General features: G+C 45.3%; 1 protein-coding gene across 1 annotated transcript in view; it reads left to right on the top strand.

Annotated features, from left to right (window-relative positions):
• CYTH4 (cytohesin 4) overlaps positions 1 to 7,952 on the top strand; it is a 39,048-nt gene extending 31,096 nt beyond the window's left edge. Inside the window, exons 11-13 of the mRNA XM_081929113.1 lie at positions 177 to 248; positions 5,463 to 5,617; positions 7,411 to 7,952. Coding sequence (XP_081785239.1) covers positions 177 to 248; positions 5,463 to 5,617; positions 7,411 to 7,483 — 300 coding nt within the window. The 3' untranslated portion in view covers positions 7,484 to 7,952. The remainder of the gene's footprint in view (positions 1 to 176; positions 249 to 5,462; positions 5,618 to 7,410) is intronic.
• The last annotated feature ends 4,319 nt before the right edge of the window (positions 7,953 to 12,271 follow it).

Raw genomic sequence — 12,271 nt, 5'->3', positions numbered from 1 at the left:
CCAAGGTCACACAGTGGGCTTCATGGCTGAGTAGGGATTCAAACCCTGGTCTCCTAGGTCATAATACCAACCTTGTTCTCCAGCCCAGGGTCAGCGGGCAGCTGCTAGCACTAACTTCCTAGGTACTGCCTGTACATTGGGAAGGTAACTCATCTCTGATTTGAATTTTTTTCCAGGACAAGGAGCCGCTGGGGATTATTCCACTGGAAAATCTATCTGTTCGAAAAGTAGATGACCCGAAGAAACGAGTAAGTCACTGCTACTAACTGTGATCAGTGGTTATCATCCTTTCCTTAGACACAACAAATAGTTTTTCTTCCCCAGTTCAGTAGCTTTGCTGTAGCATGAAACTCCAGGCCAACAAAGCCTCTACTTCTGGATCTTTGGTTGTAAACTAGATGGTCCAAGCAGAGTCCGCAATAAAATGTCATGTGGATAGCTCTTTAAAAAATAAATAAATCTTTATTATACTTCAGATAACAAAAAGTAAACATAAAACCATCCAATACATTACATTACATACATTACATAGAATACATACCATATATATATATACACACATCCTACATGTACACCACGAATATTAGATTTCCAACTCTTCTCTTTGTGTTTCATGTGGATAGCTCTTGTTTAGGGCTCCAGACATCAAGTGGTCCCCTCTCCCAGATTTTCCATTTGCTTTTCTACTTCAACTGTCAGTCAACCTGCCATGCTAACTGGGCATTGCTCAGTCTTCAGTGAGCTGATTCTTTCCCCCACTGAGGATTCTTTCCCCTATATTTACTTTGTAGTTCTACAGACTTTGGGGTTCCTCTGGGTTTGCTGATATCTCTGTCTTGTGCATGGATGATACCATATTGGGCACAATGATACTTTACTAGCAAGACCCAGTGAAAATATGTTACTACTAATTGGTGTCTGTAAAGCCAGCAAAACACAGGTTCCACCAAGCTTCACTGCATGACCAACCAGGCTCTATCTGACTCTCCTGTGATGCACTAGATTCCCCCAGCCTCTGCTCTGGCTTCACCTTCATCCACACCCAAGTTCCAATACTTTTAAAGTTCAAAAACAACAGTCTTGTTTATGATAGTTCTTGGAATTCCCAATGACAAGGAAGTGGATAGAATTAGATTTGGTAGTCTAGCTTCCCTCTTCTTCTTCTTCTTCTTCTTCTCCTCCACCTCCACCTTTGCTTACATCAAAAGATCCATCGTAAATTTCCATGGAACACCAAAATCCAAGTCACCCAATATGTATGATATGCAGCAAGCCTGTACCAACTTAGCCAAGAGTAAGACTCATTAAATACAGTGGGATTTACTCCTGAGTCAGCATGTATTGTAAATCATTTTCATCTCTAAAGCTTTGTGGGGGTATATTTTTTAAAAAAATAATAATGAATTAAGGACCATGTGCTTTTTCAATCATACATGTGCATTGGCATTCAGAACACCATAAAGTGGGAGACAACTTACTGCTTGCTGAGTAACTGGTTTAATTCTCTTCCCTCCCAACTCCATAAAGTTCTAGGGCAGCCTTCCCCAACCTGGTGCCCTCTATACATTTTGAATTACAGCTCCCATCAGTCCCAGCCAGCATGACCAGTCATCAGGGACTATCAGAGTTGCAGTCCAAAACATCTGGAGGGAACCAGTGTCATAGCTCCGCCCCAAGCAACAGGGTGCAGAGCTGGGTGGAATCAGATAGGAGATGAGACTGATACACTTGCCTCAAAGCCAAATCCACATGTGAAGTCCTGTCCATTCTGAGGGTTAGGCGAAAAGCAATCCAAATTGCCGGATAATCCAGAAGTCATAGAATGTAAGCGGTCATGAAGTGAAGGGTCCAAATGGAAGCAACAAGGTAGGGTTGGGAACAACAGACATTGTTTCCAGCATCTGACTGCTGCCCAAAGTCCTGTTTAAGAAGGCTGAAGCCGGCTGGTTCTCCTCTGTGTCCTTGAAGGCTGACCAGCTGCAGGTGGAGCCACTCCACCTTCTCTCCCTTCAGGCTGCTGTTCAGTAGGGGAAGTTGAGTCCTGGTCCATCACAACCAGATTAGGTTTTTTCGAATAAAGAAAGTGAAAATTTCAGAGAAGTGGACTGGGATATCCTTAAGAACTTGACCAGCAAAATCCCCTCCCTATAGCATCTGCCCCTCTTGCTTCTACACACCATTTGTTTCCTCCACAAATTACTGGGGGAAGCCAGGTGCATTTTGTAGAATGCTTAACATGTATGAAAATGCACCAAGAGGGAAGGTGAGCTTCTCTTGGGGTTCTCAAAAGCTCATTTTGGAGCATCATGGTACATTGAAAGCGGCACCTGAAACCCTCCAATTACTTTTGCATGTCAGTACCTTCCAAGATGGATAGCAGCGGGAGCAATACACCTGTCTTTAAAAAGAACATTGAGTAGCAGCGCTTTGTTACTGGTGTCTCGGCTAATCAAGATCTTGAGGGAGCCCACCCCTTAGCGGTGTCTGTCAAGGAGATCTCATCTGAAAGTTACACTGAGGAGGGGGAAACGGGTGCCAGATCAAAACAGATGATTTCTGCCGATAGCTTCTCCCTGAGATTGGAGTGCATCCATTCAGCAGATTACTTGATAGCTTAACTAGGAGTGCACTTGAGAGATGGGAGGTGGGAGTTAGAATTCTTCTAACAGGATCTTACAAAAGCTACATGGTGCCACATCAGGAAAAACACCATAGAAGGCGCAAGCAGTCAGGCAGTTCTACAAAGCGCTGCCGAATTTAATCTTATCATGTGTAATAATCCTTATAGTAAGGTAAAGGTAAAGGGGCCCCTGACCATTAGGTCCAGTTGTGACTGACTCTGGGGTTGTGGCACTCATCTCGCTTTATTGGCTGAGGGAGCCGGCGTACAGCTTCCAGGTCATGTGGCCAGCACGACTAAGCCACTTCTGGTGAACCAGAGCAGCACACGGAAACGCCATTTACCTTCCCGCCGGAGCAGTACCTATTTATCTACTTGCACTTTGATGTGCTTTTGAACTGCTAGGTTGGCAGGAGCAGGGACCGAGCAATGGGAGCTCACCCCGTTGCGGGGATTCGAACCGCCAACCTTCTGATTGGCAAGTCCTAGGCTCTGTGGTTTAACCCACAGCGCCACCCGCATCCCCTATAGTACTCACAAGTAAAAATGCACAGGATTGGGCTGCCCAGGAGCAACTGCTATAAGGGTCCATCTAAGTGCCTCACAAAGGACTGTAGTTTAGTGGTGGAACAGCTGCTTTTCATGCAGAAGGACCCAGATTCATTTCTGTGCATCTCAAAGTAGAACTCGGGATTCCTGTCTGAAAACCTGGAGTACCACCCTCAACCAGTGTGGGCAATGCTGAGTAGATGGGCCAGTGGTCTGGCTTGATATAAGCTTCCTATGTTGCTGTGTTCTAATGCAATGGTTCCCAAGCTTTTTCCTGCCCTGGACCACTTGAAAATTGCCGAGGGTCTTGGCTTAATTATTCTCCCACATGTTGCTTAGAAATTGTAATATGATAGATGCTGAAGTATTTCAATGGAATTTTAATGAAACACACCAAGAGCTCAAAGAAGCAACATAGAATTAAAAATCAGTATTAATATTTTAATACTTCTTTCCCTTTCTTGAGACCTCCCCTTGTCTTGCCACCAGGCGTGACTTTATTCCCCTGCGGAAGGCAGAACTTTGTCCCCATCCTATCAACTTCCAGTCTGCCCCACTCACCTTCCAGGAGAGTCATTAAGTTCTAAGAATGATGGAGCAGCCACTGCACTCACAATTCTTCACACAAACACACACTGCTGTGCCTCTTTGCAGAGTTACTTCCCTAGGCCACCTGAAGGAAGCTCATGGACCACAGATGGTCTACAGACCACACTTTGGGAACCACTTCTCTAACATGTAACAACGTACATCTACATCCCCACTTTTTCTTTCATGAAGCCAGAAAGAGGATTTGTTGTACTCAAGTTATTTGTAGCTCTTTTGTTACAAACTGTTTGACAAATGAAATTCTTTGAAGGAAAGGTTACAGATGCAAGGGGGTATTGGTATCAAGGCTCACGGAAAGACAAAATTTATACCTTCATTTCCCAAGATGCAATGGGGTGTTTTTCACGCCCCACCTACCTGTAACTATTCTTTTTTTTTTAAAAAAAGAAAGAGACAAAACTGCACATTACACATTAAGCCAGGGTAGCTCTCCAGATGTTGCCCTGCAGTTCCTCTCATCCCTGATGAGAGGTGGGCTCCATTTCTTGCCTGTACTTGCTTCATACTCGTGGCTTTTGTCACACTGGCTTGGATCACTCCAAATCAAAGTTTGCATTTTCTCTCAAAAATACATTATGTATACAAAAAAAAATATTACATACCACTATTTGTTGAAAAAAATAATAGTACAATAATAGTTTACAATAATAGTATATACAACCACACAGTGAAAACCAAACGAAAAGGTTAAAATCAGAAAACAGCGAACTCTTGTGGAAAGACATATTCTTAATAGCCTGCAGACTTTCAAAAGTTGAGACGGAAAGCCCTGGTGGAATCTCTCTTGGCAGAGTATTCCACAGTACTGGGCCAATGGCACTAAAGGCTATTTTTTGTTGTTGTCAAATGAGCTGCACTGATTTGGAGAAAGACTAGCAACGCTCCTGCAGATGATCTCAGTGACCAAGCTGGAATATAAGGGTTCAGGCAGTTCCTAAAGTACCATGGACCTAAGTTCTTCTTGGCTTTGTAAATTAATACACAGACCTTTGACCTGGTTTGGTAGTAGATGCACAGCCAGTGAAGGTGCTTTATTAATGGCATCATACATTTTCAGCAAGATGCCCCATCAGCAGTCTAGATGCCTCATTCTGCACCAGCTAGGGCATCCTAACCAGACCCAATGGCAGCCTCACATACAGTATGCATTTGAATATGCATGTGAATATCTGCATTTCTGTATGTATTTTTTTCTCCAGTGTGCCTTGAAAAAATAAATTTTGATATGGAGATGTGCAAGATCAGATGAATGGCTATGCTCCGATCCACAAATTTGCCCAGGAGACACGGATCGGGTCAGCTCACGCCAGAATTGGCAAAGTTCAAATCCTGCAAGTCAATAAAATGAGTAAATAAAATGGCATTCTCTGTTGCAAAGCCTTCCCCCTCTAGATAAATTTCAGTCTAAGTACACAGTTGAGGAATGCAATGTGAAGTGTTTCCCGAAGGTCAAGCAGCCAGTCCTTCTCAGAAAAAGGAAATAAATCCCAAGTTCTTCACAGTGCAGTGTCATTGCCACGAGATCACATAGAATTTCAGCATTATTGTATATGTGAAAATCTGAAGGGGGATGCCTTTGCAGCTTTGACCTAAAGCACAGCAGAAACAGAGGCTTGCCGCATGTTGGATCTTGTAGCTTTGTTGATTTCCAGTCTCTTGAATCCCTTCCATTTTCTGTCCTTAGAACTGCTTTGAGCTCTTTAATACAAACAGCAAGGGGCAAAAAATCAAAGCCTGCAAGATGGACGGAGACGGGAAGGTGGTTGAAGGCAAACACCAGTCTTACAAGATCTCTGCACCCTCGGCGGAGGAGCGTGACCTATGGATTGACGCAATACGGTGAGAAGGAAGGCTGTCAGGGTGATGTGGCAGCATGGTGGTGCTATGAGAACAGTGGGCACAGGAGGGGAAATTGGAGGGGAGAAATACTCAGGGATAAGGCACACCATAGTTTCCCACCAGTGTAACAATTGAGAGCCCAGTGTGGTCCTGATGGGTTGTGCACCCATGAACCCTCACAAATCCGTGCACCTACATGGCCTCACTTGATTTCTAATTGCCCATTAGCTCTAAGTAATTCATGGCAGAATGTGTGGACTGTCTCCAGTGCAAAGCACAGTGTTTTGAACTGATGCAAATGGTCCGTCTGCGCCATTTGATCTATGATGCTGATTCATCTTTCGGTGCTGCAGTCACCAAGCGAGGAACACGCATGTGTGATCCACTGCATGGCATTCACAGTTTGGTTCAGGATCTTTTAAAAACAAAATAACGAGACTGCCAGTTTTTAGTTATAAAAGGTGGCAAGACCAGACAGGTGTAGAGGACATAGACACATACTGAATTAACCTGGTACCATACCTTTGGGGATTTTAAAGGCCAATGCAGCATAGGTACATTGGTTAAAAACCATGTAGTCCACTTTCCATACTGATACCTTTGCTAGCCCTGGGAAGGAGTGAGCCTTTGCTCCATTCTATCAACCACAACATCCTGCCTTTCCTTCTACTTTGTCCCTTAAAGGTTTGTGCTGATCACCAGGTGGCTTTGATTGTCCTATGAGCATCCTACTTCCCACAGTGGCTAACCAGATGTCTCTAGGAAGCCCCTAAGCAGGGCCTGAAGGCAACTGCCCTTCCATCTTGTGCATTCCCAGGAACTGGTATTCAGTGGCATATCACCCCAACTCTGAACATGAGAGACAGGGACTGGGCCATAGCTCATAGGCAGAGCATCAGTTTCACACATAGAAGGCTCCAGGTTCAATCCCCAGCATCTCCAGGCAGAGCTGGGAATGTTCCCTGCCTGAAGCCCTGGAGAGCTGCTGCCAGTCAGTGTAAACAATACTTTGCTAGATGGACCAGTGGTCTGACTCAGTATGAGACATCTTCTCCTGGTATGTCCCACAGAGGAACTTACGGTCTTCAAATAAAAACATCCTGAATGTCCCAGGCCACAGAGAGGATAGGCTGGTCTCAATTAGGGCCAGGGCTTTTTCGCCTGTGGCTCCAATCAGGTGGAACGCTCTGTCACAAGAGACTAGGGCCCTGTGGGACTTGACATCTTTCCGCAGAGCCTGCAAGACAGAGCTGTTCCACCAGGCCTTGGGTTAGGGCACAGCCTGACTCCCTCCTTTGGCAATCTTTACAGAACTTAAGCTTAATGGTTGCCATCAATTGGATTTTAATTAATTTTTATAATGAAATGTTTCTAGAATATTGCACTATTTTATTGTTGTTAGCTGCCCTGAGCCCGGCTTTGGCTGGGGAGGGCAGGATATAAATAAAATGATGATGATGATGATGATGATGATGATGATTACCTTCTTATGAATATCTCGTGGTCTCATTTGACTATTTCCCCATAGCAGACGCCTAGGAGCCTTGTCCTGTTTATTGTCCTGCCAATAGCATTGTTCTTATGATGTATTCACAATTTTTAACTGTGTATTTGCAATATCTTATAAGCTGCTTAGAGGATTCCCCACCCCCTTTCTAAAAAAATATTAAGTGCTACGTATTATTTTCTAAATAAATTAATAATGTCCTCCTGGTTCCTGTGAAGGTGATCAACACTTTGCTGGTGGCCGAGCCTTGAATATCTCCCATTTCCACCCCCTTTTTTTATTCCAGAACCAGCATCACACAAGACCCCTTCTATGATCTGGTTGCTGCTCGTAAGAAAAAGATTGCCAGCAAGAAATGAGCTCTCCGGCTACCATCTTGCTAATGTTTCAACCTCAAGAAAAAAACTTGGCTTCCATGAAGTCCTTCCTGCAAAGGAACTCAAAACACCCCCAGCTTCCTGTCCAAGGAAGGAAAATGACTGACAGGCTGATGGAGGATCTCATTTTCTCACTCCTGGAGTAAAAATCTAACATGACTTGAGACTGTAGCTCATTTGCCTGAACAGATAGCAAGTCCTTGCATTTACATCACATGGAGCAGGGATTGGATACTTATATTCATTGCTCAATGATCTGGGTCAAGGAGAATCATGGAAAGGAGCAACCTCTTCTTAAACTACCCAGCACAGCTGCCACTTATATATCAGGAAAGTCTTGTGGACGTGGATTCCTGTCTCACTTGTCATTCCATGGCCTTCCGGGTAATTGAGTTTTGCAGTATGTAATGAAAACACTCATTTGGAATAATAAGATGAAGGATAAAATTCATCTGGTGAGAGGCAATACAATGGGGTGGTGGTGCTTGTCTAGAGTAAGTCCATCTATGTTTTTGGTCTACTGAGCTTGCCGTATGGTTCTTTTGAACTTTGTCTTTTCAGGACAGAACCGCCCAGGCAGAATCAGAACCACCCAGGCAGAATCTGGCTCTAAAAGGTCAAGCAGGGAGTTGGTGGTTCCTGTGTTCTAGCTGCCTGCCCCAGCATAGGGGTGGGTTGTATGTGTCTTGTCATTTTATATTGACCTTTTGGGAGAGCCACCGGGCTGTTGGATTGAGACTTTGGGGCTTTGGTCAGGGAGGCATGCATTCAAGTTCTGCCTCACCCATAACAGGAGGAGCAGACAAATTGCTCTCATTCACCCTCAGATTCTCATCTGTAAAATGGGTATAAGGGCATCTGCTGCCCTGGATTCTTAAGAACTGGTACTGTGTAGAGCACTTTGTGAACTGAAAGCGCTATGTAAATTATAAATAGAAGTAATAGTAATAATAATAAGGAATTGCCACAGAGTGGCAATAAATAAATAAAATTCAAACAAATGTATAAATACATATGCCAGATGTAAGGGTGTAGTAAGGGTGCAGTTTTCTACACACACACACAGGGTTAAACAGATGGAGAAATGACAAGTTTTCTTTATAAATAAAAATGTGAAAAAACATTTCAGCCTCTTCTGCTCCGTTTTTGTTTTGTGTTATCAACGCCAAACAGAAGCAGTAGGAGTGCTGTGTATTTGTAGTCTTCTTTCCTTTTTCCCTTTGATACATGCAGCCTTCTAGCTGGGGAATTCGAAGAAACCAAAACATTGGCGCAGTTTTGAAGCCAATGGTTCAAATCAGTGCAGTTTTGAAGAGGCTCAGTCCGCTGTCTTTGATTCAAAATGGCATCCAATTGCCTGCAATCTCATAAGAAAAGTTGCACACTGAACAAGCAACTTGCCCAGATACAGAGTAATGAATCCCAGCTACATAAGTCGTGTCTACTGGGAAAGGAGCTATAGCTCAGCGGTAGGACACATGCTTTGCATGCAGAAGGTCCTGAGTTCAATTTCTGGCATCTCCCGGAAAGAGTGGGAAAGCCCTGTATCTGAAAACCCAGAGAGCTGTTACAGCACCTTTCTAGGTCACCACCTACCTGGTTCTGAAATACTTTGATGCCACTGAAAGATGCAGACAATGTCCTCCAGTGCATTGAGTTTAGTTCTCCATTTCAAACCCCACCTCCGCTACTGGAAGAGCAAGTTGCAAATAACAGGTGTGGGCGAAGGTTGGTTATGACTGAGACCTCAGCAGGGGCAAGTGATTAAAGCACACCACCAAACCATGGTCTTAATCTTGCTTGGGGTCAGCTAGTTGTTGTTGTTTTTTTAAGCCACACAAGGACTTTGTCCATCCACACTTCCCTTTGTCCTGCGAGTTCTTCTGTTTGTTCCATGATTTCTAGGGTCTGATGGGTTTTCCTTCTGTCTCTCTGCCTTCTCTGGGAAAACCCACAATTTGCTGCTGAATCAGAACAAGCATCAATCCACAGGTAACCTAACTGGTGTTTGCTCCAATTCAGCAGTGAATTGCAGGTTTTCTTGGGGACAAGAGGAAAAACCCCATGCCTAGAAATCACAGGACAGACAAAAGTGAGGATGAGCCCTGTGTCTAGTTGGACTCTTAGCCCTCTGCAAAACTGGAGTGTTACTTCCCAGATCTCAGAAGGCTATTGCAAAGCTGTGCAGTGGACGGACTGTTAGACTTGAGCCGATGGCTGCAGTCCTGAGAGCTTGGAACATGCTTTCTTTTTCCAAAACAAAAGTACAAATGAATGATCGGAGCACTCAGCTCTGAATCCACCACCGCCTGGTGCACTTCCACAGCACCACATGATAGAGGACTCGGAGCCGAGTGTCCAGATAGGTCCTTTTGTTTTGAAAAGAGAGCAAGTTCCTAGCTCTTAGGATTGCAACCATCGGCTCTCAAGAGGTTGAGAAGGTCATGCCAAACAGTTGCTGGGAGAAGCTGGCCTGGCCTGCCCCATTCTTCACTGCAGAAGGTAAAGCCAAGATAAGAAATTGTGCAAAGCTATTCCATTTCCATACTTTATAATTGGTGGAGAAATCGGGGTGGGGGCTGTGACACAGCATTTAATTCTCCTGGGTGCAGAATTTTGATGTGATTTTCTTGCAGAAATAGGGAGCAGCATACAGTCCTGGTGAGGATAAGGTCCATGATGCAGCAGTAGCCAGGGGGAAACGCCACTCCGTCAGCTGCAGAGAGCAAGGCACAGAGGCTACCCTGACCTCTCTTCCTCCCCTCTCCCTCCCTCCCCTTGGCTCTTTCCCCTGTTGGCATCCAGTGCCCTTTTCCATTCACTGGCCTTCCTTGTTTACCTTCCTTGTCCTTTCCATCTGCAATCTCCGCTCTCATTTCTCACCTCTCCTCCTGAAGGGGGCTCTGTCCACAAGGAAATCTGCAGCGCGAAGGCTGCGTGCCAGTTCATCTACTTTCCCCTCCTCTTTTTCTTTTGCCAATGCAACAGGGCAGTTGAATTAATTCCAATAGGCAGAGAGAGAGAGAGAGACTGTATCTTAGAGTCAAGGCACGTGCAGACCTGGGAGAAGAACACAGAGGTTTTCCTCTAATGACGGCATTGCGCAGGTCTTTCTTTCCTCTAATGACGCCAATGCGCCGAGGATCTTATTGATTGATTTTGCTGGCTTCTGCGTGCCATGGGTCTCCCCCCCCCAACTCCAACCCATCGAGAGAATGAAGCCCTCCACCCCAATAGAAATCCCAGTGGGTTTCAGATGCGGCATTAGCAGGAGGGAGGGGGGAGAGCATTTTACTCCGCTGGAAATGAACCTGCAGAATATATATTGAAGGTTGAATTTGCCAATCGCTTCGGTTGGCTCTGAATCAGAAGTGCTTTGGAGAGTTTGGGCGGCACTATTTGCTCAAGGTATTTGCTAGAGACGGCAAAAAGATAATCTATTCTTAGGGCCCAGAGAGTTGTAGGGGGCTTGTTTCATTTCTTCGCTCTTGCCCAGAAGAGGCCACCTCCAGAGTTCATTCCAGCTAATATGAAATCCAGTTCATGTTGTTTTTTTGTTGTCCTCCCTGAGCAAGGCTTAATTTTGAAAATGAGACAGACCCGCACAAATGGCAACAAGCCCAGAGCATCCCTATGCATTTAATGACAGCACATCAAGCAGCATATCAGTCAGGTTAGTCCTTCTCCACCGTAAGAACACAGATGTGCCAAATTGCCCCCGATATGGGGAAGGGGCATCACACATGTACCACCCTCTCAACCTGGCCAGGCTGACGCGGCCCGTCACTCCGACTCCCAGCCACCTTACCTTCATGAAAGAGATGTGCTAGGACAAAGATGCTTTGTGCTGGCATTTCCCTGGGGGAGAGTGCCTTCCAAGGGACATGCCAGGGTGCATCCTTTTGAGGATCACCACTGGATTTGGAATGGGTGCGCCATCTTTGAAAATATTGGGCAGCCCGGCCCCTCTAGGTGGCGCCCCTTTAAGAGCATAAGAAAAGCCCTGCTTTGTTGTTGTTGTTTAGTCATTTAGTCGCATCCAACTCTTCGTGACCCCATAGACCAGAGCACACCAGGAACTGCTGTCTTCCACTGCCTCCTGGAGTTTGAAAAGCCCTGCTAGATCAAGCCAAAGTCCTGTCTAGTCCAGCATCCTGTTATCAGAATGGCCAAAAGCTGGACCTGAGCACAGCAGCACTCTCTCCATTTGTGATTCCAAGCAACCGGCATCCAGGAGAATACTGCCTCCAACGATGGGTGCAGAATATATCCATCATGGTTAGTAGCTGGATAGTAGTCCTAAAAAGCAGAGACATCACCTTGCCAACAAAGGTCCATATAGGTAAAGCTATGGTTTTCCCAGTATTAAGTGAGAGCTGGACCATAAAGAAGGCTGATCGCCGAAGAATGGATGTTTTTGAATTATGGTGCTGGAGGAGACTCTTGAGAGTCCCATGGACTGCAAGAAGATCAAACGTATCCATTTTTAAGGAAATCAGCCCCAAGTGCTCACTGGAAGGACAGATCCTGAAACTAAGGCTCCAATACTTTGGCCACCCCATGAGAAGAGAAGACTCCCTGGAAAAGACCCTGATGTTGGGAAAGATGGAGGGCACAAGGAGAAGGGGACAACAGAGGATGAGATGGTTGGATAGTGTTCTCGAAGCTACCAGCATGAATCTGACCAAACTGTGGGAGGCAGTGGAAGACAGGAGTGCCTGGCATGCTCTGGTCCATGGGGTCACGAAAAGTCGGACATGACTAAACAAC

Source organism: Podarcis melisellensis (genome assembly GCF_964234715.1).
Source record: "Podarcis melisellensis genome assembly, chromosome: 10".
Classification (NCBI taxonomy): Eukaryota; Metazoa; Chordata; class Lepidosauria; order Squamata; family Lacertidae; genus Podarcis; species Podarcis melisellensis.
This window is presented reverse-complemented; position numbering and strand designations above follow the sequence as displayed.